The sequence below is a fragment of the Acipenser ruthenus genome, chromosome 24, assembly GCF_902713425.1.
Source record: "Acipenser ruthenus chromosome 24, fAciRut3.2 maternal haplotype, whole genome shotgun sequence".
Classification (NCBI taxonomy): Eukaryota; Metazoa; Chordata; class Actinopteri; order Acipenseriformes; family Acipenseridae; genus Acipenser; species Acipenser ruthenus.
In genome coordinates, this window is record NC_081212.1 from 25221022 (window position 1) to 25246562 (window position 25541).

At 37.8% G+C, this 25541-nt stretch overlaps 1 protein-coding gene across 3 annotated transcripts in view; it reads right to left on the minus strand.

Annotated features, from left to right (window-relative positions):
- The window catches only part of LOC131696596 (elongation factor-like GTPase 1), a 69398-nt gene that overhangs the window by 16643 nt on the left and 27214 nt on the right, over nt 1-25541 (minus strand). For all 3 annotated transcript variants that reach the window (XM_058998929.1, XM_058998930.1, XM_058998931.1), the window contains exons 13-15: nt 24988-25142; nt 23887-24062; nt 21731-21866 (exon numbers count right to left, since the gene is read on the minus strand). In XM_058998929.1, coding sequence (XP_058854912.1) covers nt 21731-21866; nt 23887-24062; nt 24988-25142 — 467 coding nt within the window. The remainder of the gene's footprint in view (nt 1-21730; nt 21867-23886; nt 24063-24987; nt 25143-25541) is intronic.

The window sequence follows — 25541 nt, forward strand, 5'->3', positions numbered from 1 at the left end:
GCAGATCTGATCACCTAATAAAGCCAGTACTTGTTGGAAGATTTACTCAAGTCTGTCAAGGTGGAATTGATCATTATTTACTTTTCACCCCCTATGATGGGGACAGCGTGTGCTCAGTAACTCAGACGAGGTCTTATCTTCAGCAAGATAAATGGATCCCAGGTAAGTTACTATTTTTTTTTTTTAGCTGTGACCTTATCAACAACAGTGCCAGCCCAATTTAAAAATGGCCCAATTCATTCTTCAATGAAATGTTAACAACAATGAACACTGTCTTAATTATCTGAATGAAAAAGGCAATTAAGCTTGAGTTAAACAGCCACTGCAAGGCCAACAGACCGATAGAGGCGCTAAGATCCTTATCGGGTTTATTGCACTGAGCACTTCCAAAAGCAAACATCTCCTTCTCTGAGCAGGGGCTTCTGTCAGCAGGGTCTCACAAGATTAGTAACATGAAATATACTTCTATAAATACACTTCACTTTTATCTCTGAGAAGCCATCAGTAAACAGCTTTTTATAGCAGGCTCATTACTGTGACAACACTACTGCCAGGTTTTTGGGAGAATTTCTGTTGCCAACTTCTTTCCCAATGCTTCCTTCCAGCTATAATGCACCTTATGCGCAGTACAGAAACCACCAAACTGATCAAGCTTTATGAAATGCCAGGCATCTTATACAGAACTCAAAATCTGCCATCCTGCCCTCTGCTGCTGGTATTCACTTTCAAAAAACCCACTTACTGATGAAAGCAAAGCAATTCCGACAAATAACAATTTAATTAACTGACTCGTACAGCCAACATAGAGCAATTTAAGTGCAATTACGTATTCCGGTTTGGGTAGACAATGAGTTTTGTTAATGCTTTACCAACTTTATTTGTGCTTTGATGTTGACAGTCAGAGCAAATATGCATTATGCTAAGATTACTTAGGATTTACAGTATGACAAGGTTCATTATGACCTATAAACTGTTCCAGGAGTGATTTTAAAACAAATTTTACCCTTACCAGGGACATTAATGTTGATTGGCTGATGCGGTTTTGCCTTGTATGCAAAAAAAAAACCCCAAAAAACCCACACTAGGATGACTGCTTGTGCACCTTAAAAAAAGTATTTGCACAAAGGTTGCTAACAAATAAATAGGGCTTCTGTTTTTCTTGATTTGTGCTTATTTTTTAGCAATTTTATGTAAATTGTTTTTTATTTTGGGGCTTTTGCTTTTTATATATCGTATGAAATTATTGTTTTCGCTTACTTAACAAAATTGTTGAGCGTTTTTTTCTCTCACCATATGTACTAGACAGTACTTGCACACTTCAATTCTACCTTCTTTCCTTTGCTGTCTTCCACAGCTTCATATAGTCACAGGCATATTCTTCTGGGGTTTTGTAGGTTTAAGCATTTTTTTTACATTTCACCACAATTTGCCATTCTGTTTTAAATTCCACAAGTGTGTAAAAATACTCCCTATCAAACTGTAACATAGCTTTAAATCTTGTGAGGAACAACAATGCTCCGTTTCTAATTGTAATCTCGTTTTAAATCTCGCAAGCGTGGTACAATCCTCCAATAGAAATGTAGGAATTTGCTGCCACTCAGTATCTGGGGTGGGTTTAAAGTATTCAGAACAAATCAATGCGAGATACAAGTGAGGAAGGAAGGACACTGCCCAACTGCACTGAAAATTATTATTTTTTTCTTTTTTGTAACGGGGGTGGGGGTGGGGCGGTGTGTTTTATCATTTTTTATCGGTTAAAACCGAACATTAGAAGCCCTACAAATAAACAAACACTTGTTGCTGATGCATCATTTATTTAACCAGTGTGAGGGAACTGCACTTGAACTCGCTGAGGCCCAAGAGACTGACCACCAATTACATGTCTCTGGAGTCAACTGAGGACGTCTGGAAGGCAAAAACAAAAGCCATCTTGTCTGACAGGACGTTTCCTCTGTGTTGTGGTCCCAAAGGCATCTACTTAATGATATTGAAATCACAGCTTAAGGCCACAGCTTCACTTGGTTTTACCATGCCGGTAATTGTGAGAAATCCAATTTGTATGATCCTGCAAAGCAAAGCATGTGTATAATCCCCTTTCAGTTTCTTGCAGCAGAAAGCTGGTGGTAACCACAAAAAGAGCTAACGGTGATTTAAGCCCAGAGAAATGTCCTCCTAACCACAAATACAGTTGGCCAGTGCAGAAGTTATATAAAGAAAATGTTTTCCTCCTTGTGTATTCAACAGCTGCAGTTCTGGGTAATTTTTCTAAAGCTGGCGCCGAGTCCTGCCTCTGTAGCCTGGAAGTCGAATAATAAAGTGTTTTATCTGGCTTTTTGCTTTCTTGTTCTATCACATGCAGTAGCTAATGTGCTACTAAAAGCTTCCACTCACAGGCTTATAAACTATTTAGATATAGAGCAAACACACATTCCTTTTGGTTTCATAACAACATCCTAATAAGCAAGGTTAAAATGTATAAGCTTCATACTATTTAAACCTTATGTTGGACAAAAGGTGTCTTGCGATTCAGATTTTGTAATTTTATGAACATAAATGCACCCTCTTTAACAAATTTTGATATACAAGATGCACAGTATACTTGGGATAAAATAACTTTAATATGGTATTGTGGCAATGCGCCCCTGTGTGGATTTTTGTGTTTTATGTTGCACGTAGTGTGTTAATGTTGGTGTATTGTAGTTGGTACACAGGATATAATGTGGGTAATGAGCACGAGTGTTTAAAATGTATAATTGTATTTAGGCACGGGGATTGCACTTCGCTTCACGTGCATTTAAAGTATGTAATAATATGTGAGCACGGGGTTGCACAGAATTAGTTCACATGCTTTGATTCAAGTGAATAATTAATTAGTAATTGAATCCCGGCACAACAGTATATATAGATGCACGTTTTACTCACTCAGGGTTGGGTGTTCGGTGAGTAGAGAACGGGAGAGAGAAGGAGAGTAAAGGAAACTAAAATAAACGAAAATAAACAAAAATATTAATTGTTATTTGTTTTGACTCACCGTGTTTGTTTGTCTGTAGTCCACTGTTTGTTTAAGTGTTAGTCTGTTTTGTTTGTCTATTTATTTTTGCCGCAAGTGCCGTGTGCTGTTTTTGTTTAAAACCTTTTTATTTTGTTCATTATTAAACGCGCAACAGCGTAATTCACATTCCACTTCGCAGTACTGTGTGTTTCTTCCGGGTCTGACATCACCACTACAGCCTGCTTGTCGCAGGTATATTACAAGTTGTGTGAGTTACACAAGAGATGCAACTCAAAGCAGCTCAAACATGCGTGTTATACTCAAGGTGCAGATTATATTAGTAAAAAATGTGTTAATCATTCATCAAGAACACTATTTGCTAACTGCAGTGAAAGCACGCTGCACAGATTTCCATTTGAAGAGGATACAGGCATCACAGAATACTGTCACCTGGAGATATTATTTATTTTACTTTTCAACGGATTCCTTAATAAATGTACGCCAATCACTAAATCCTAGGAGATATCTGCAGAGTACAAGTGTAGGCCTGGATGAGATTACATTTTATACATCCAAATAGTTTTTTCAATTTGTGTTGATCTGTTGGAATTTATGTAAATACTTGTTTTGAGATATTATAGAAAAAAAACAGTATGTTGAATATTGTTCTGTTGCACGCTATAGAAAGTATATTTATTTAATGCATGATTTTTATTTAGAGACTATAACGGTGTATAACGGCAGCAGTGTGGAGTAGTGGTTAGGGCTCTGGACTCTTGACCGGAGGGTTGTGGGTTCAATCCCTGGTGGGGTGACACTGCTGCTGCTGTACCCTTGAGCAAGGTACTTTACCTAGATTGCTACAGTAAAAACCCAACTGTATAAATGGGTAATTGTATGTAAAAATAATGTGTAAAAAAGAATGTAACTGTATGTAAAAATAATGCGATATCTTGTAACAATTGTAAGTCGCCCTGGATAAGGGCGTCTGCTAAGAAATAAATAATAATAATAATAATATAAGGCCAAAAATGTAATTCTCTTTCATAAGCTAGGAGCCCCTCAATGTCCAAATTTAAGTCCCAAACTCCTTTGCAGGATGGAAAAAACCAAAAGCATATGGCAGTTGACAGCTGTCAAAGTTAAGTGCTGTTGAATTACAATAAGGCCTTTAAGTGGTGAATTTGCCAGGAATCAATTATTTCTGTGGGTGTCTGAACATGTTGAGCTTGACTGTATGGAAGGGGCAGAAGGACACATTGGCACAGCATCTGTTGCCAGAAAGGTACATAAAAGAGATCCGATATGCTGGAAAATACGCTTTTAACCATTTGTATAAAATATCTATATTTTTCTTTGTCAGCATATCAAGGAATATCTCATTTTTGTAATTAAAGCAGTGGCAAAAAGTAAGGAATTATCTTTTAACAGGGAAATTGTGACACAAACACAAAGCGCTCTGGTTTTTTAGAAATGTGTAACTTCTCTTTTTTTTTTTTTTAAACTCTCTTATTTCTGGAAAAATATAAGACACATTTCAAAGGGACTTTGCCGCGACACAGAATCTCCCTTTAATTTAAAATTATTTTTCAGTTAAACGTCTGTTATTTTTCTTATCACAAGACAGAGCACTAATGGTTCAGAGTACAACTGGGCTCCATTGAGTGCACTTTATATATTTATATAACATTGTTTGTAGCACATACATTTTAATTAGGAATGTCTATGAATTGTACGGGAAATGTATTGCAGTCACCATCCTTTCCCTTTTAGAGACACTACTGATCCACTTTCAACATATCAACATATGAAACTAGAAAACGGTATAGTAATAACCATAAAAAACAAATTATCTTTTAATTTAGTATTTTAAAATATATTTGCAGACAATGTCCTATAACATTCAATGACATCTTGGCTCCCAAGAACAAAACCAAGGATCGTTATGGGTGGCACCGCCCTTATCATAAAAAGAATACTTCAAGGAACAATACATTACAGAGGTAACTATGTCTTGTAACAACTAACAAGCTAGTCAAAGTAAGTATTTAATTCAAGTCGCATTCAAAAACGGCACTCCCCTGTGTCTACATAGAAAAGGCAATATTATTATTATTATTTATTTCTTAGCAGACGCCCTTATCCAGGGCGACTTACAATTGTTACAAGATATCACATTATTTTTACATACAATTACATTATTTTTTAACACATTATTTTTTACATACAATTGCCCATTTATACAGTTGGGTTTTTACTGGAGCAATCTAGGTAAAGTACCTTGCTCAAGGGTACAGCAGCAGTGTCCCCAACCGGGGATTGAACCCACGACCCTACGGTCAAGAGTCCAGAGCCCTAACCACTACTCCACACTGCTGCCCCAATATGAAAAGTCCTGGTTCCTACAATATCATTTCCAGTGAAACAGAACAAAGGGATAGATGGACAGTCCTGAAAGTGATGAGGACTTTACAACAAAGGGAATCCTGTGAAGTTTGAATAAAACAGAAGTGATGCAATGGTTAGATTCGGAAAGGGTCAATGTGCCGGCCACTGCATTTTCAATTAATTGCACTTTAGAAGGAAGGAAACCAGTAATTATAGTGGATAATTAGTAAAGAGACAGGGGTATAAACCACTATATTAGCACCATATGAACCCAGGACAAGTTCTGACATTTTCAGGGGTTATAGAATGAAACTTTGTACTGGGTATAATCCCTGGCTGTTTTTGATTTATAATGCCTGAAAAGGAATAATTTGTGGCAGCAAATCCTATCTTGATGTTTGAAACGAATTGCTGCGGGGACCAGACTTACAGCTGCACAGTCCCTTAACTATGGCTGGAGATCACAGAGGTGGGGCCTGTAGCATTAGCCAACAGAATAACAACAAAAAAAATTAAAAAAAAAAAAAAAACACAAACAAAAGAAAACAAACAGTGTCATGCTGATGACAAGACCCTCGGCCACACAGGCAGCACCACAGGAACTTGTTAATAGGTCAGAGTTCACAAGAGATAGTTTACAGCCTGGGTATTGTAGGTCAGAATTCACACTTATTGAACAAAACATTTCTGTGGTTCTGCTGCATGTGCGAGTAGGCCAACGGTCGAAGGAAACTCATAGGAAGAGGCTGCTGTAGCCATCTCTGTTGGAGATGCTGCAGACAATATAAATCCATTGAGAGACCAAATACAGGTGCCTTTTTTTTTTCTATCACTGCATGTGGTGCTGCCTCCTTACTGAAGAGATATGAACTCATTTACCTCAATTCCAAAGGCCCCCTCGATACCGCCCTGGGCCTGGCTAACATTCTGCTGACTAAACAAAGCGCTTTGCAAGTGCAGTATCAAGTATCGCCCGCCAGCACAGTGCCTGGATGCCCCTTCTTTAAGACAGACACAAAACGTGACAGCTTGGGATAGTCAGCTGCTTGTTTTACACTCAAGTAATCTGACCACTTTTTGCTTCCCCCCCACCCCCCCCCACAGATGTAAGCCTTACATTCTAGAACGTACATAGCAGGCGCCTTTCACTCCCACAAAACAGAGTAATATAATATAAAGTTACTCGGCCTAATGCCTTTATCATATGTGAAGTAATGGATGTGATCTCTTTCAGTAATGCACTTTTTTTTCTCCCAGTTAAAAGGAGAATAAATAAAACAGAGATAAAAGGGTTCACTTCTAAGTTAAATTATACAGATAACTTGCCCAAAATAGGATTTAGTAAGGCATACTTTATATAATTACTAATAAATTAGATTTGACCAAAGATGTTTCAAACAGGTTACAGTTTAAATATCTGTTTTTTTATTCTTTTTTCATTGTATTACTGTAGGGAAGAACATATCCTTTTCCATTTATACGTACAGCATATGGGGCAATTCTATGTATTTTGATTTAACTACTCTTTTCTTAAACAATCCCATATGTTAAAGTTGTGCAATGTGTCCTTCAAAAACACATGGAATTCTAGTGTAGGAGAAACTGACTAATGCTATTCTTTTAAACATAATACAAAGATATAAAACAAAAACATACAATCCAGAAAGCTATAGGCAGATGAAAGGGACTTATGTTAATAGATCTGGGTTCAATACAGTCTTTTTTCAACATACTTATCAGTGAATGACATTATTTTTATGTTTAGAAAAATGGAAAAGGACAAATGTTCAGCTACTGCCTTGCGTTAATAAAATTGTCATTCTGTGCAGTAATATCCTCTATACAGTGGGCACCCCAGCTTGAAAAATATTGTCTTTAATTAGGTTTCCGAATGATAGAACACACTTCAGGGCATGTGCTGTTCAGGGATAGCATCAGTTTTAAGCTGGTTATGAAACTCATGTTGCATAACCATATCATGAAAACAAAAATGATTACGCTCACAATACCCCTCTTATACGGAATGCTGTGCTTTCAATGCCAACTCATAAAATGTTAAATAACTCTTTGAAACTGCAAGGAAAGAGTATTTGTGAGGATTAAAACCATCATATTAAAAAAAAATTAAAAAAATAAATCTTGCCTGTGTTTTGTTTAACAAAAAAAAGAAGAAACAAAAAGGAAACAGATGCCTGGCAGCAAAAGGTATTTGGGTAATACAAGGTCTGCTCCGTTTCAGCCTCCACTTGGCATCAAGGAGGCAGCAGGTGGCTGACGAGGCCCTTAAAAAACTATAGCAGATGTCCTTGTTTAGAAAAGAACATATTTTAAACTGCTATTTTTGTCACAAGGAAAGTTGGCCTTTATTTAAAAAATCTTAAAAAAAAACCATTCAGCTTCTTTTTTTCTTTTTTTTTTTTTGTCGAACATACATGAATCCAGCACAGAATACGGGCATGCTGTGCACCTCTGTATGCTCCCCCAGGTAAAGAGTTATTCACAGGCAAAGGTTTGTCACTGATGATCAGAATGAATAAAGAGTGCTCAAAGCTTCAGGAAAAGCTGCAGTCTGTGCATGCAAATGTGATAATTACTGGCCTGGCCTTTTGTACTGGAAGTGGAAAGGATTCTTTCGGGCACATGGTTAATAAAATAAATTGTATACACCACTACAAGGGGAGCCTTAATTAGCTACAACATATCGCAGACTGTTGTAGTGGCTGGTAATACACCCACCACCACAAAGTGCTGTTTCTGCTCATTGTATTAAGTGTGATTTGCATTGATTCTGTGAAGGTACAGGCACTGGCAAATGCAATTTTCACATCAGCATTAACCAGCTATTATCTCTTGTCTGTTTACTAGTCCCATTAAATGTGCCTCTTCCACACTTTAAAACCTAGACTTTACCAAGACCATTGGCTTTCACCAGTATGATATATTAAACATGTAATAACAATATATACCCAAAGTGCTAAGCTAATTCTGTTTTTTGTCGTGTTTGTTGCATTTTCTTGGTGGCTCTGCAGCTATTTGAACAATTTGACATTTGTCTGACCAAATGTATGGCAGTGAACAACAAACTGGTTCTGTGATGTAAATCTCCACTTAAAACTAAAAAGATTGAGGACTGATGCCTGAAAAGTCATAACATGCACAGCTTTTCAATCATCTTCTCCACATCTCTTCCAGAATAAGAACAATGTTCTTGAATGTGCAAACTGTTTTGACTCGGCAGATTATCTGACCATACATTACTTACAAGACCTGGCTACTAGGCTTAGTCAATGGACTTCTACTTGGGATGAGACCCACGAAGTCTAAAGGTGTCCATAGCACATCTAGTGAGACACATAACAGTTATTTTTTATTTTATTTTAAAGTATTAATTTTCCAATTTTCTCCCAATTTGGAATGTCTACTTATTATTCAACCTGGCTCACCGCTGCAACCCCCGAACTGACTCGGGAGAGACGAAGACGAGCACTCGCGTCCTCTGAAACGAGTGCCGTCAGCCGTCTACTTTCTTTTCACTCTGCAAGCCCGCCGTGCAGCCATATCCAGAACTTACAGCATCGGAGGACCACGCAGTTCTGAAATGTGCACAGGCTGACCTGCAGGCGCACGGCCAGCCACAGGGGTCGCTGGTGTGCGGTGAGCCAAGGACTCCCCAGCCGACCTAACCCCTCTGCCGCCCAGGCAGCGCTTGGCCAACTGTGCGCCGCCCCCTGGGAACTCCCGTCCACGGTTGGCAGTGGCATAGCTTGGATTCGAACTGGCGATCTCCAAGCTATTGGGCGCATCCTGCACTCCGAGCGGAGTGCCTTTACCGGATGCGACCTCGGGAGCCCCACATAATAGTTATTTTAATCAATTACAACTTTCAAATGAAAGACAAAGCCATCATCCAGTCATATGATCCAATATCTCTCACACCAGCAGAAATGCTTTCTGTATTGTTCTAATTTTAGGTGCATCTCAATAATTAAGCAATTTCCATGAGACCCAGGATTCCAGAACATACTGCTTATTCAATAATTACATTACATTTTTTAAGTAGTTCTAGTTGAAAACATTAAAATAAACCAAGATTAACTTCTAACTATCAATCTCTCTTTATAATGTCTTTCATCCGACATAAAAAGGATGATGGGAAGGTTAATGCCCGGTAGAGATTTACAATTCCAGACTTCATCAACTGTCCCAATGTCTTAAAAGATATATAAATCAGTGCAGTATCTGGAGAGCAAACAGAGGTGCTCATCCTTTTCATTTACAAGCTTTTCTGTTTCCAGAATGCTCACTACTAAAGAAAATCTTAAAGCCTTAAACCCTTGATAGTTTTCAAACTAATTAGTGTGTACTAATTTAAACTGGCCTCCCTGCAGGGCTCATGTATTACTGTGCTGCCATTGAAGATCCTTTATGAAAGATATACCTTGACTGAGAGAATCATAGAGTACAGTTGTGTACCAAATATGAAGCCAACAAGGCTTATGAGATATGATCAGGTGAAGAATCAACGTCTGCAGATTGACAATTATAAGTTCCCCTTATGATAAACTGGATATGCATAATTAAGTGCACCTTACAGATGCAGAACAATTGTGAAATTAATGTTATGTAAAGGAGGAAGCTTTATTGAGCTCAGAAGTGCCGAATGGTTTTGGAGCTGATGAAAAAAAAAACTTTCAATATAAGCTAATCTAATGCATTATTGTGTACAGCAGTGTGGAGTAGTGGTTAAGGCTCTGGACTCTTGGCTGGAGAGTCGTGGGTTCAAAACCCATTGGAGGACACTGCTGCTGTACCTTTGAGCAAGGTACTTTACCTAGATTGCTCCAGTAAAAAAACAACTGTATAAATGGGTAATTGTATGTAAAAATAATGTGATATCTTGTAACAATTGTAAGTCGCCCTGGATAAGGGCGTCTGCTAAGAAATAAATAATAATAATAATTATTAGAAATATGTACGGAAAGACACTTTTAAAGATTACCAAGCTGTAAACATAATACTGGACATGCATATAGCTGGCAATGTACATCAAAGGTTTCATAGAGGTCAAGTCTCTGGGGGAAAAGCAAACACAAAAACAGTTTCTGCTGGATCAGGAGCTGACAGTAGCTGTAGTGCAGCCTGCTGGCACTCCAGCCCCCGTCTCTCAAAGCAACAGCCGCTACGCCCCCAGGCAAGCATGGTCCTGATAAGGCGGGGGCCATAGGGGAGTTAAAATGCATAGCATTTAAAAAAAGAATCAAAAGGTTCAGGAAGACGTTCTTTATGTAAGAGGAGAAAAAAAACAACCACTGTGCCCATCACCCTAGGCAGGGCTAAAAGAAGCCAAGAAAATAAAATGAATTAAATAAATAAATAAAATAAGACGATGATGATGAAGAATCCGTCTGTCTCTCCATCAAGACAAAATGTGATGGCAGAATTAGCCCACCAAATGTTTGAGAGAATTGTAAAGCTGGTGCAGGAGGTGGTTGCGCTTGCAAGTTGGCATCGATCCTGGAAAGCCATTCTGGCCCTTTTAAATGGCACCACCACCTGCAGCTGCTCTCTGCTCTGCACACCGGCTGCTTATGAAAACCGCCGAACCATTAAAAGTAATCCCAAAGGACAGAGCGCTTGTTAGACACCCTACCATGTTTTGTAGCTGGGTTAAAGCTCCTTTCTTGAATGACCAAACAAAGGTCTAATTTAAGAGGGATTAAGAGAGCAAAGGGAGAGTGGGTAGGGAGGGTGCAGACAGGCACAGCGCTTATGCCATTATAAATTACAGAATGCATTAAATGAAGCTGTAACTAAAGTTTGTCTAACAAGTACTAGTATAAAAAATATATATATTTTCCAATTTAATTGTCAGTAGTATTTAATGTTAAGGTACTGTAAGATAATTCTAACAAAAGGTAAACTAGACTAGTTTTTTTTTTTTTTTGGTCACTCTGAATGTGTATTTTTTGTCTCAATATACTCTGAAATCCTCCGTTCTTAAAAAGCGCACTTCCAAACTGCAATACAAGTAACTCTTAACACTTCTACCACCTGAAGCGGACAGCAGTCTCATTAGGTGGGAAACAGTTTAATGTCTAAGTTTGATATCCAAGACAAATCATTCTCATAAATGATCATATCAAAGTAGTTCAGAGAAAGTTAACAGCTGCAGCAGGTATTAGAGAACACTTCAAGTACATAATTACAATTTAATTATTTATTTCTTAGTACATCAATGAACCTGTTCCCTGCAATACTCTTCCCCTAGGGGATGCAAAAAACATTTGCACTATGGTCTGATATGTAGATCCTCTCTATTCCAAGTTGCTATTAAAAGTCATTACAGACAGTCTCATTCAAGAGACCTAATAATACCAACACATACTCATTATGTATAATAACCATTTGTGCTGAATTTCCTATTCCTATTCTTTATGACTATTGATGACTCTACTTGCGATTCGCAAATGAAGCACCTGATAAAGACTCTTACTTACTGTTCAATGGAGCAAATAAGGTAACATGCTTTATTTAATCTGCCAATAAACCCACACTATTCTTGCAAATAAAACACACTGTTGTGAAATGGATCCTCTGTTTCACTTTGCTTCCTGTCACATGGAGATATCATTGATAAGATTTTTGGTTTGGCCAGGGTTCTAAAACATTGTTAGTTATTACAGGAACTCCAACACATTGCAAAGTAACTAAGGCTCGTTTTATCACAATAACATCAGGGCCTCAGTCGATAGTTATGAAGTACCCGAAATTAGTAATATAAAACACACATTATACTAGATGTCATTTCAGTATTAGACATACAATGTAGATACTAAAAGATTGATATATCTAATAATAATAATTAAACAACAAACAAGCAAAAAAAACCAAGAAAACCAAAGTTGTTGTGGAGAAAAACTATTTCATATATTCTTGACCCAAAGCATTTCTAAGTGTAGAAGGGCAGACAGTTTTCCTGTTTTTCTCTGTTAGGCTTACCTTGAACAACATCTAATGGCTACTGAGCACAGGGTATTTTTCACTCTAAGAGAAACATCAGAACCTCATTTATTTCCTCCACCTAGGGAATAACCGTCTAGGTTATTTTAAGATACCTAAACATGAAAACCATCAAACAAATGTTACATAAGGACAGCTGCCTGCATTTCTAAACGCTTGCATATCTCTCTCTCCTTGGCAACTTGAGGATACAGCTTAATAAATATATATTTTTTAAAACATTCAATAGCTATTAGTTATGTGGAATACTGTACGTGTTGGTTCTTGGCCATGCCAATTTGTTTTTAGTTAAATACAGTGCTGTAAGACATTGCATGTGCTATAGATTGGAATCACCTCAGTCAGCAGTAATTTATGCTTAATGGCATTTGCATCTGTGCTGCATCTGCTCTTGAGGAAAGCTAGATGTGTTACCACATGCTTTGCTTAATGTGACTTAAGCCTGATATACTTTTTTTAGCAATCCCCGATTTATTTTTAAATAACACAACATTTTCATGAAGCAATGTGAACAATAGTGATAATAAACAGAGAACACCGCACATAGCCCAACAATGAGAATAAGCAGGCAGCTCTATACCAGACAGTACTGATGTATTGCCACTGTTCTCTCACTCCTGATCTCATTTGTAGCTCACTTTTACTGGCACACCCTTCTTTGTTAAACTCCTCAGGGGCTGGTAAACAAGCCTGTTTTCTGTGACCTATTAGCTTGCAAGGTCAAATCTGCAATGCAGCCAAGGTGCCCAAACAAGCAGTTGATTAGCTCTTCTGTAACTCTCTTTTGATAACCAGCCATAATGACTTTGCACACCCTGCAAATCAACCCGCCATTACAAATTCCAGCAGCTCAACAATGCAGGGTGCAAAGACGTTTTTTTCAGAAGCTTCAGTATTTTTGATATATAAAGTGAAAGACCTTGTTTTATCTAATCACAGCAGCCCTTTTAATACAGTGTTAGTCCTGCTAGTGTCCCCCAGAGAGGGGTGATTAATTAATACATTTATCAGGGTTACATACATACAATAAAAATATAGTGGAACATATAGATCAGATTGATACATTTTAGGACTGTGATATTTAGATCTGCAACTGATAAGATACTTTAAATAGACTAAGCCTTCACTTGCCTCGATGCTGCTGGAGGTGGTGTACGGGTTAAAAAACACAAAAACTTCACCATGATACAAAACAAAAAAAAAACTCAGCATATCAGATCCCTGACCTTCAACATCACAAAGTCATGATACAAACAAGGAATGCTGCAAATTCCAGATTATAAACGAATTACGTGTGTGGGTGTTTTCAGTAGAAATTAGAATTTCCCACAAAGAAGTCACTGCTAGTTGATTTGGAAAACAGCCTTGTAATTTCATGTGAAAAAAGAAAAAAAAGTGTAATCACACAATTCTTTATTCAAGTGCAGTCAAATATTTAGACTTCATGTATTATTTAAGGTGGCAAATTATTTGACAAATCCACAAGGGAGAAAGAAGAAGGGGGGTTTTAAGGCTAACAGTAAACAGACTTAGCGAAATATTTCGATTTATGGTTATTGGAATCAGTCATAGCGTATTTGATTTTTATTCTAAGAAAAATCATTCGAGCCAAGCTAAAGAGAATCCCAAAAAACTGTCAGTGCTGGATGCTCACCTCTTAGTTCTATCATGCCGACCAAATTACAAGTCAACAGTAGACCCAAACTAGCTGCTTTTCTTTCCATATTAGCAATGGCTTGTCTAAGCTGGATAACTCAATATGACCCAGGCATTCGTTTAGAAACAAGACAACCTGGAATCTTTGAAAACCCCTGGCATCTGCCTGCTCTGGCTTAGCCCCCTGCCTTCTCTTTGTCTTGAAAAAAAAAAAGAAAGAGTGGCAGGCAGGTTTTCCTTGGACAGCTGGTTCTTGTTTCATTGTTGCCACCTAGTGGGTGAGTTCACATTTATCTGCCCCAGCTAGAGTGTGTCTGGCAGAAAACCAGAGATCAGCTATTGCATCTGCAATAAAGGTGGCCACCTGCCAGTGCTGTAAATGCTCCTGTTGTGAATTGTGCTACTACTTAACAAACCACCGGCCCTGCCTGTTTGGAGACAGAGGTAATAAAACCTGCTGAATGTTAAGGTTGCCAGACGGAAGCGTCCTGGAGAAGATTTCTTGAAGACTATACCCCCCTCCTCCTCCCCCTGCAGGATTCCAAACAGAATCCTTGATGTGAACAGCCTGCCCTCGAAGAATGCCTTCCGACAAGACTGCAGAGGTTCTAATCTAGGTCACAGGAATGAAATAAGACAAGACAGCACATTTCAATAAATTACAGCCACTGGGAAGCTGTTCACAACAGTTTATCACGGTCTAATTCCAAAACCCCTGTTTTATGATGGTATAATAAGTGTGCCAGGGATGAGTGAGTCACTGTCAAACGGTCAGTTACTACAAGTACTGGCAAATTTCTCTTTACAGATAACATAGAATAACATGAAATGCTAGAATAAAATTGCCTTATTACACAATTATATAAAGCACACCATCCAGCTAGTAAAAAGGTGCTCACAAGTATATTGTTAAGCAGTAAGGCTGAGTTCTGCAACAACCTAAACTAAAGGGTAATCTACATTCAACAGAACGTTTTCACAGTATACATGTGTGCCTTATATATCTGGGAGAGCGATATTTGTGTTAAATTACAGTACAGCAAAAAAAAAACTTCTTCCAAATTTCAAACCTTAACCAACTAATTACAAGATCTGTTTAAAAAAGCAACAGACTTGGTGCTAAACAGGCAGCAAAGCACCGATCACAGAAATGAGAACAACATTTAAAATGTGTATTTTAATTTATAGGAAAACACTTAACTTTAATCTCTTGTGTTGTTGAACGCATGAACGAAAGTCTTAACAGAAAGCAAATGTTTTCATAAAACTCTGTGTTGAATCAGCATTATACAGTGCATTGTTTACAGAACAGCTTGAATGCTTTCAGAACATAAAACATTACTTCCCTGCAACTGGATTGAATTGTGAAAAGTTGGATGCAGCCCATATATTTAACCCAAGCAACAAGCTCTTGGCATTACAACACACACATCAAAAACTGAAATGGTTTACATGGTCTCTCAATAATTCTTGAATGATCATAATTGCCACCAAAAAGCACGATATGGGCTGTTGACACCCAACATTATCATTATTTTTACTCAAAATGATTGTAAACTCGCTAGTGAACGTGCTTTCAAAAGCACTTGGGTGCTTTCAATTTAATAACAAACGTTAAAAGAAATGAACAGCAACAGTTTGCACTACAGTTTTAATAATACATTACAGCAAGGCAATTAACATTTGCAAAAACTCGTTCCCAAAACGGCTCTGGCTACATGGGTGCATTCCAGACCAAACATGTTACTGTTTAACAACCCCAACATTACTGTTAGACTGCCATTAAAGTTTGGGCATATGTCTGTTTTAAACGGTGTCTGAATTCATGAGCATTTTTGTGCCTTTTAAAAACGATAATGATTTTCTGCTCTAGACCAAGGAAAAACAATCCAATAAGCCAGATAAGAAAAAAAATAAATAATAATTTAGGTTAGGTTATTTAAATAAAACTATTTTACAAAATCTGATGTAGACCCAAGACACAACCAAGTTTCAGGCTAAAAATAAAGTAACTAATATAGGGGTCAGCTTATGCCACAGCCAATTGTGCAATTTGAGGGCAAAAAGGGAGTTTATTCAAAGGCTTTGTTCAACTGGCAGACATGACTGTAATAGCTATCTTAAGGCCATTATCTTTCTACTAGACCAGTTTCTTTAAGCAATTATTTTCCCAAGACAGCACAGATGAGATGCCAAACAGTAGGGTCCTTCCCAGTTATTACAGCTGGCTAGATTAAGACACAAGGATGAGAAGTGACTTGCCCAAGGTCATGCAGTAAACGGTAGCGGACCTCGGATTTGAAAATTAGATCCCTCCTGTTTACAATGTCTCAACAGCAACCACTTGATCCAACAAATGAAGTTTCAAGTTGAGCAGATACAGTAATTAGGCTATTTTTTTGTTAAATGTGCACCGATGCATACATTACATAGAACAAAAGGAACACTGCAAATTTACCACAGTTGTTTTTCGATCCAGATTAAAAATAATTAAAAAGGGCTGTTGTCTTTGTTTCAAATTACAAATCATTCCCATTGGGAAGGAAGATCGACACATTTCATTAATGCATATAAAATTGCTTAGGTTTAAGAACAGTTTCCTTAATTTTATGGTCGGGAACAAAGCACTCCTGCAGCCTTTGAAGCTGCAAGATAAATTGCTTCGGAAACGGAAATCATTGCTTCTGAATGAAGTCATAAAAAAAAAAAAACAACTCTGCAATAGGAATTAATAATGAAAGCCTCTTTTATATACATGGAGCTCAGCACTTTGGTGGTATACCACAATACCATCAGTAAAAGGCTTAGCTGGATTTCATACTGGCCAGCATTATCATGAATACAAATACAAAAAATGGACCACTGAAGACTGATATGACTTTCTGCTGCCGGTGTATATTTTAAATGGCAGGGGCCATGAGTATGCTGCCTGTAAGCTCTAAAAGCATTGTTACAATACATTACGACATTACCTTGGTATGCTGACATACAGGAATATTTCAAGATGTTAATGTTCATCCTAATAAACAAATGCAAAACTGTTTCCAAAGGGATCACAAACTAACAGTATATATGAACATATGTGCATTGCCTTTGTTATCATAGTATGCATATGTAAGATAGACGACTTTGTTCAGCCATCTTAAAACTATAACTACATTAAATGATGGAGATGCTGCAGCCTTAAACACTGATTTCTAAATGTGTTTTAATAAATGTGTTGGTACCCAGCCTCTAGAGGGCTGAATGATGAAAACTGCAGTGAGGCTTGCTAGATGCAGTAGGAAACTGTAACCCCACCTCCAAGGCGAGAGCCCACATGTTTGCACTTGTGCTTTTTATGAACGTATGTTTGCATTGTTATGTTATGTATCTGGATGTGTGGGTGTTGGTCTGTTATTCCACATAACAATGTCTCAAGGGCTGGAATCCAGCATTTTCCTGGGTTTGAATTACATTATAGAAGTTATTTGGTATACTATTCACATGAATGCCCAAACTACATCGTACAGAAAAAAAAGTTCAGAGTTTAGCAATTACCCTGCCAGGTGTATGAACAAAAACAAGTCAGACACTGTATAATATAGTATCTATATACAATACAGCTTCACATACAATACCGAGTTGTACACAAAAGCCTTTCAAAAGTGGACATATCTGACAAAGAAAAAGCGTGAGAATCTACAGAAAGCTGTTATCTGGCACACATTTAATCCTTTTTAAAATCAAATGGAATAAGTCCATTTCAATGCCATGTTTCTGTCTTTTTTATTAACTAGTTAGTGTAATGAAAGTCTGGATATACTGTACACAGTTTAGCACAGGGGTCTCCAACCCACGGTCCTGGAGAGCTACAGGGTCTTCTGGTTTTCATTTCAACTGAGCTCTCAGTTACTTAATTGAACCAATCATTGGCTTAATTAGTCCAGATTAACAGGTTTTCCAGATCTTTAGCCATTGATGATGTACAGACACCTATAAAACCTGCAGGATTGGGGCTCACCAGGACCAGGGGTGGAGACGCCTGGTTCAGCATATGCGGCTGTTCACTTTTTTGAATTCTCACTAAAGGCCATGTGACCAGTGAAGGTCTAATGAAAGGCACTGCCTTTGCTTAACGTATGAACAGGCCACTCTTGTGACATTCAGGAAACTGTTAAAAGGGTTTCACCTTTGTGTACTTTCAAGCTTAACTCTTTGTCACATTCGTGAAACGGTTTCGGCTCAGCAGTTTAAAAGCATATACATGTACGAGCAGCAGGAGGTAAAAAGGAGACTTTCAAGATTTAAGTGGGGATGTTTCAGAACTAGGATAGTTTTTCTTCTGGGGCTTACAGGCCCATCTGTCCTTATTTCCCTGATGTTTCACTCAATGAAATATGAACTCCCACAATTTTCACTGCAAAAAAAACTGGCATGAAAGAAATGCACTCTGAAAAAACATGAATCAGGTTTGTTGATGCGGCTGAATCACCAGCAAATGGAAAATAAATCATTAAGTAAAATCCACAGGAAGACCTATTTTTAGTAGAACGAAGACCTATTCTACTATCGGTATTTTCAATAGACAGAAAAGGATTCAGGGATATTCTTCTGTTAACACACAGTATACAGACAGTTTGCAGAAAGCAGAAACCAGATTTACAGTACATGACACACATGTGTTGCCTTTGTTTCGGTGATGTGGTGACTGCTACATTGGCGGTGGGATAAGTCTGCTTTTAATTTCTCTTCCAGTTCAGGGGAGGATCCCATAATTCTTTGGCATGCACACACTTTTGTTCATCATGTGGTCTGTTTAATCTCTGGACCTCATCACACAGGCATTAAAGACTTTTTAATGGCTAACCATTCTATACAGGTAATGGCTCTTGATCTAATCAAGTCATGGCTGGACTATATGCTAATTCCAATCCTAGGTTTCACAATTCCCCACAATGCCTTGGGAGCTAAGAGCACATGACATCACTAATTGCCAGTACTGTAACCACACCACCAGTTTGTAACCCTGACTAAACCTTATATACTGTTTCCCATTATAACACAATTTACCTTCTTTTTGACCTAACCATCTGCACTAAATGCATTCAAAAGCTTCAAAAAAGGTTTATTGATATGATATCACTGAGGGTGTGCTTGCTTCCTTCATATAAGCAATAGCACATTAATAGATAAATACATGCTGAATAGCACTAAACAACTCAAGAATGATGTACTAGTTTCACTTTAGTAAACCATGCTGTCCATAAATTAAGGTCAGCAGTAATTCACTGAAATGCACAAACAACCACCAAAGAATTGGAATTCCAATAGAATTTAAACATTTTATCAGTTGTATCTTTGACATTTAATAAAGACTGAACAGTGTTGTTATACTAGGCACCAATGAGAAATGTGTGTGGACTATGAATCCATCAGCTGTTTGTGTAAAAAAACAGGAAGTATTGCCATACTGTTTATATGTTTAATTACCAGCACTGAATAAATACATTAAATATATACTGCATACATACATACAGTTAACAGTCTGGGGCCTTCCAAAACCCTTCACCCACTATCAGGGTCTAAACAGTTGTTTTTTGTTTTCCCCCCAATTTACCAAATTCTTCTGATCTGCATGGAAACATGTGGTTTTTTTCTGGTGATATCTTGGGATATCTAAAGAATACTGTATATAACATCTGCAATCCGTTTTAAAAAAGGGCACGGAAAAAAACCATTGCTACATCGTGGATGTTGATTTTATGGTATTGTTCGCATGGATTGTGTGCATTTGAGCAGATCTGTGTGCCTCTGACAGCAGTGGGTAGGTAGGTGAGATGCTAGATCAACAGCGACTCTTGCTGTTGTTTATTACAAGAGTTGGGTTTTAAGTCATGATCAAAAGTAAACTGTTCAAGAAGTAAACTTTAAACAGTACCTACTGTCTGGTCTTGCAATGGTCTCTTCCTGTCTACGCTCAGGCTGAACCAATAGCTATGCACGCAACGTTAGTCGATGTGAAATCAGTTACAGACGCAGATACAGTAGCTGGTCCCCAGTGTAATTGTGTATCCTAGTGCCAATAGACTAACTGTGACACACAGCCTTCTGCTCATCAACTGTAATAATGTCTTCTACAATTTGTATTGGTAATCTGTTTCTTCTGAATATTAAATAAACGATAATCATGGGCGTTTCTTTTTGTTTCTATAAATAACATGAAGTTAAACAGGCGGACAACCCAAGTGCAAACCAGCAGTGAAATAGATCATAGACTTAATTTACTGTACATGATCTGGATTATGATGTAGGATGTAGAATATATTTGATGAAATGTTTCATTAATAATCCACTACTAAAGCATGTTGTCCTGTACCTTCAGCAAGTCAAAATATAAGAATTTCTCAAAAAAACACCACTGTTGTAACCTGAAGCAAGATCACATGTACACATTTTGCAGAGACAGCACATAAAGCCAATGAGTGACTCCTGAACATATTTCGAGGGCTATGACATTTATACCAGTGCAGTGCACTTTACCAGAACTTCCATCAATTTTAAGAAATATAATCTGCAGTGGTGCTGAATAAGCATCCTATTAATCTTCATTTAGCTTTATCCAGTTGGTGCACAAAATGAATATCATATTGCCAATAAAGATTTTCCTAAGCAGTTCTGCAAAGCTCCCTATATTTAAACATCTGGAAAGCATTTGACATTTTTGTGACAGTACCAAATATCTGGAAACCCAATTAAAAACCCACAGGGTGTGTGGGGGGGGGGGGTTTGGGGGGGGGAACACAGCTATTTTAAGATGACACAGATTTTTTAAAGCTTGTGTTAGTGTTGTGTATTGCATGTTGTGTTAATCATGTGAGAATCAAGTGCACATGTGCATGTTTTAAATGACACTAGTTTTGTATGATCATACTGTATACCTTCATTTTCTGCATGCTTGTTTTTGCATACTATAGTCAAGTCTTACACCGACAGCTAGTTTATCCCTCCCACCCTTTACAGAAAGAGGTCTGTTTTGTAATGCCACCAGTGTTTATTGGAAATACAAAGTGTTTACTGTGGCAGATATACCCATGTGGGTTCAAAAACCATTGTCATCACCATATACCTGCAAAGCTGCCAGGAGAAGAGAGCCTAAAATCTATGTTGACAGATAAGCCTCTTGACAGTTAAATGTGTGAAACTTCAAGATGTGTACCCCCAGCATACAAAGCATGTTCAACTAAGAAGATTTGCTAGTACAAATAAAAACATACCCAGATAACATACAGCTGGGTCCAAACAGAGCAGGCTATCCAAAACAAGAAACAATTTGCACCATATCATACCAATATAAAATGTGCTGTTGAAAAGCAACTGCTGTGGAATGCTGAAATTCATAAAACAGACGAGAACAAGTTTTAAAACGCCATGTGCACGTGAGTATTGACTACCAGCATCTGTCAGTTTCTTGGATATTGTCACGTAGCAGCCTGCAATGGAAGCTTTTGACAGCTTGCAAACCAGCATTCAAAAGACGACTAAAAACAACTTCACTTCCATTTCTAGGGGAGGATATACCAAGAATATTATTTTATAGTGGGGTGGGGGAGTGCCTTTTTGTCCTTTAGGACACATTTTCAAAAGCCTTTGGCACAGATTTATCAAAGTAGAAAGTTGTTCAGAAGGACGTACCGAGCACATTGCCTGAGGGCACCTCTTGCAGCTGCTCCAGCTCTCTACCCATGAGCAGGTACAGATCCTCCAGTGTACAGCAAGCCATGTGGGGTATTGATGGAAGATCATCTGCAGCAGAACAGCCCACAGGCAACTGAGAGCAGGAAACAAACACAAAAATATTAGTGAAGACAATTACCAACAACACACTGGAGTCTCCCTCTGGATTTTTTTTAAGACAGAAAATATCTTAAACATTTGTTTCAGAGTTAGCAATATTGATTTGTAGGTCCAGCATTTTTTATTTCACTTTTGATATTTTATCTAAGCATTGCTGTTAATCTTAGATCTCTTAGGGTGTACTGTTCTCCATCAGTCAGAGAAGATAGAAATCCATTCAGTGGCATTACAAGTATGCAAGAGGCCCCTGTATAAGGATTTATATCTTTGGTTTAGGATTTACAGGAAACCCAAAATCTTCATTTTATAACATTATTTCTTCAAACCACCACCTCGTCAACTAAATGAAAACAGACATATGTGGCTAGATATAGTAAAGCCTAAATATGACACACAGCAATGAGCTGGTTAAAAAAAATATAAAATAATCTGCACACAAACTTTAAACAAAAAATGACTACAGGTTATGTCTGAGCACTCAGGAGTTGCTGTGTGCTGGGACTTGATGCTAGACCTCATCCCTTGCTATATCTGCCAGAAATACTCCCCAAACCAGATGGAGACAGTTTTGGGGGAAATAAAACCAAGCCCACTGTAACTGCCTTGTGTTCTGCTATCAGCAATTCCCTGCAGACAAAAGAAGCAGACCTTTCAAAGTACCTTTTTTTTTTGTATCCCAAAAGCATTAAAGCTGATGGTTGCATAATAGTCGATAGCCCTACAGTGCTATTAAGATGTATGGCTCAATGTCTGTATGACACAATAACACACATTTAATATGCCTCTAAACTCGAAATAACATCATTTCATAACACTAACAGTTGGAGCTCGCCCGCAGTAATTTTGCTGTTTTAGCATTGCAAAAATTGCTTGTGGACACATGGGTCTCTTTGATATTCCTGTCTCAATGGAACAGGCAGACAGGGAGTGTGTATATGCTTTCTGATTGTCTTCGGGAAGAAATAATGTAGAGCAAACAGGTATGCAAACTAAACAATATGGGAAAAAAAAATACTGATGCCTTTTCTGCGTTTAAATCATTTCAGTATCACTTGCTCTGATTAAAGTCCTTCTTTAAAAATGTCATGAGGTAAAACATACAACAAATAGGCAAAGTTAAGTGTTCTGAGTGTTTTTCTTTACTGTTATTGGTAACACAAAAATGTAGAAGCGGTTAAAATGGTCATACATTATATATATATACATATGACAATGACATATAAACCATGTATACTCTGCTTGATGACGCTTGACAAAGGTGGTCGCACACTTGATCTCTTTTTCTTTTAAACCTGGTCGCTAATAATTATGTGCATCAGACACTAGCTGCATAAAAACCATGTTTTGTACATCCTTGAAAATCACTTAGGTCTGTGGATTTACTTGCTATCTGTGAGATCTTTAGACACTGTGTGCTTTTACCTGAGTGGAGACAATGTAATCCTCTCCAGCTGTGAAGACTGCTGGTATATACAAACACATACTGATAGCATCTTCAGGACTTACTTAAGCTATATTCTATCCTTCATCTGAACAGTATAAACAGGGCAAATGTCACCTAAAGGCATTTGTTTGTTAAACAAAGCAGGTAAATGGATCGGATCCCATTGGGCTTTGGTAATTGAGTGCTTAGCAGTCGTTATCTGGTTTATCTGTGAAAGAATCTAGAACTTATTACTAAGCTGACTAAACTTTATTTGACATGGGGGTTGTATTGGCTCCCAACACTCCATCACCAATACTCAGTGTTTGGAAGGCAGGGCAATGGGGCCGACAGAATCAAATAGATCATTTGTGCTGAGGGTAGTAATACGGTACAGGTTGTTTTTTCAGCAGTTTTATTTGATTATATCCGACTGCTCAAATGATAAGCAAATCAATCCTTTTTGTTTCTGATCTAAAATCACGATCCATTCCTATATTTTATTTTCCCTACTGTATGATTAAGTTTTTTTTTTTTTTTTTCAGGTTAAAAACATTTTTATTTTGCTTGCCTTATTTAAGACCACAGCTGGGTCATACTTGGGGCCCAAAACAAACATCCTTTGCCCTCTCCGCACTACTCCACTGTAAACTCTGGCAAAAGCAACAAAATGCTCCTTGTCTTCTTTCTCTGGTGTGCTGGCCTTCAAAGTCATGGTCTCCATCTGCTTACTGAGTGGATCTGCACCTACAGTACAAGGGAAGAGAGTAAATCAACCCAAAATGGCCACAGACGCCAGTATTTTACTAGGAAGCCTGCTTGGTTACATATATCGATGATGCTTATAAAACAAGCTGTTCATTCAATTTCAGAATTTCTACTCTCTGTTTTGTTAGTCGTTACTGACATGCCCCACAATCCTTAGAGATGCATTCACAAACCATTAGCATGTCGGTAAATGTAGACGATGCAGTCCTTTGCATTTATCGTCACTCTAATGCTTTATCAATACAGCTCCTGGTGTCTCTGCACATTTCCCTTGTCCAGCTGACTGAAGTTGTTTCTTCCAAAAGGACGCCTCTTCCTGATGTAGTCGTTTCTGAGGGTCCGGTGGGGTTAATTTCTGTTTTTAAGAATCATCAATCTGTCATGACATTTAGAAACCCATTGTGGCCAAAGACATACCAAACAGATCCTTTTTTTTGTTTCCTAATGTCACCCGTAAGGGTCTCCGTAGCTGAACCTCAGCTTTATGTGACTCTAATTTTGTCCTCTCCAACTACTTCCCATTCAACAGAACCTTCATTAACAACATATGGATAACCAAATCTTGTATTTCTATGTGATAGAAAAATATAATTTGTTTAGCTTTTAAAAAGGTCATAATCTGTATTTCAGTTTCACTATAAAAGGTCCTATATCCTTGCATGAGTTACTGCTTTTTGTCTGTTCTGGCTTTTTGTCTGTTCTGTTGGGCGAGTGTAATAACAATGCAAGAAAGTAACAAAGCAAAGCAAAAAAATATATATTTTTTAATTCGTACCATAAAGCACGTACTCCCCTTCTTAAAAATAATCTACTGCAGCATAACAATATTTTGTACAACGTACGAGGCTGCAGGTAAAAAATAAAAAAATAAAATAAAATAATGATGTGAAGATTTCAGGCTTGCCTTTTCTGTTCTCCCCAGTGGATGCTGCAGCCTCAGATGTATTGCCAGTAACAGCTTGTTCAGGGTTATCTGGCCCTTGACTAGCTACAAGCTTCTCTGCATGCCTCTGCCTGGCCAGTTCCCTTCGCTGTGCGATTTCTTCTTGAGTTAAAGGCCTGCAAATGTCCAAATCAAATGGAAATACAGCATGAATAGGGGTATACTGTACAGAGACATCTTCCACATAACCCAGGGAAAGATAATAACTAATGAATTGTTATTGCTAATAACTAGATACGCCTTCACTTTCTTTTTACCTTCTGGGAAAAAGGGACAAAGATCTATAGATGCAGCATCATACTGCCTGACAATCTACTTCCATTAAGAATGATCCTCATGTTGTGTACTTAATGGAAACGGCTGCTTTATGTATTTTTAAATGCAATGTTTTTCGATTTGAAATGCATTTAAATAACCCTCACTCAGAAAATCAGTGAACAATAAAGCGTTACTACCTGACATTATAAACTGGCAAATCACCATGAGTCATGAAGCAAAACATGTTAATGGACACA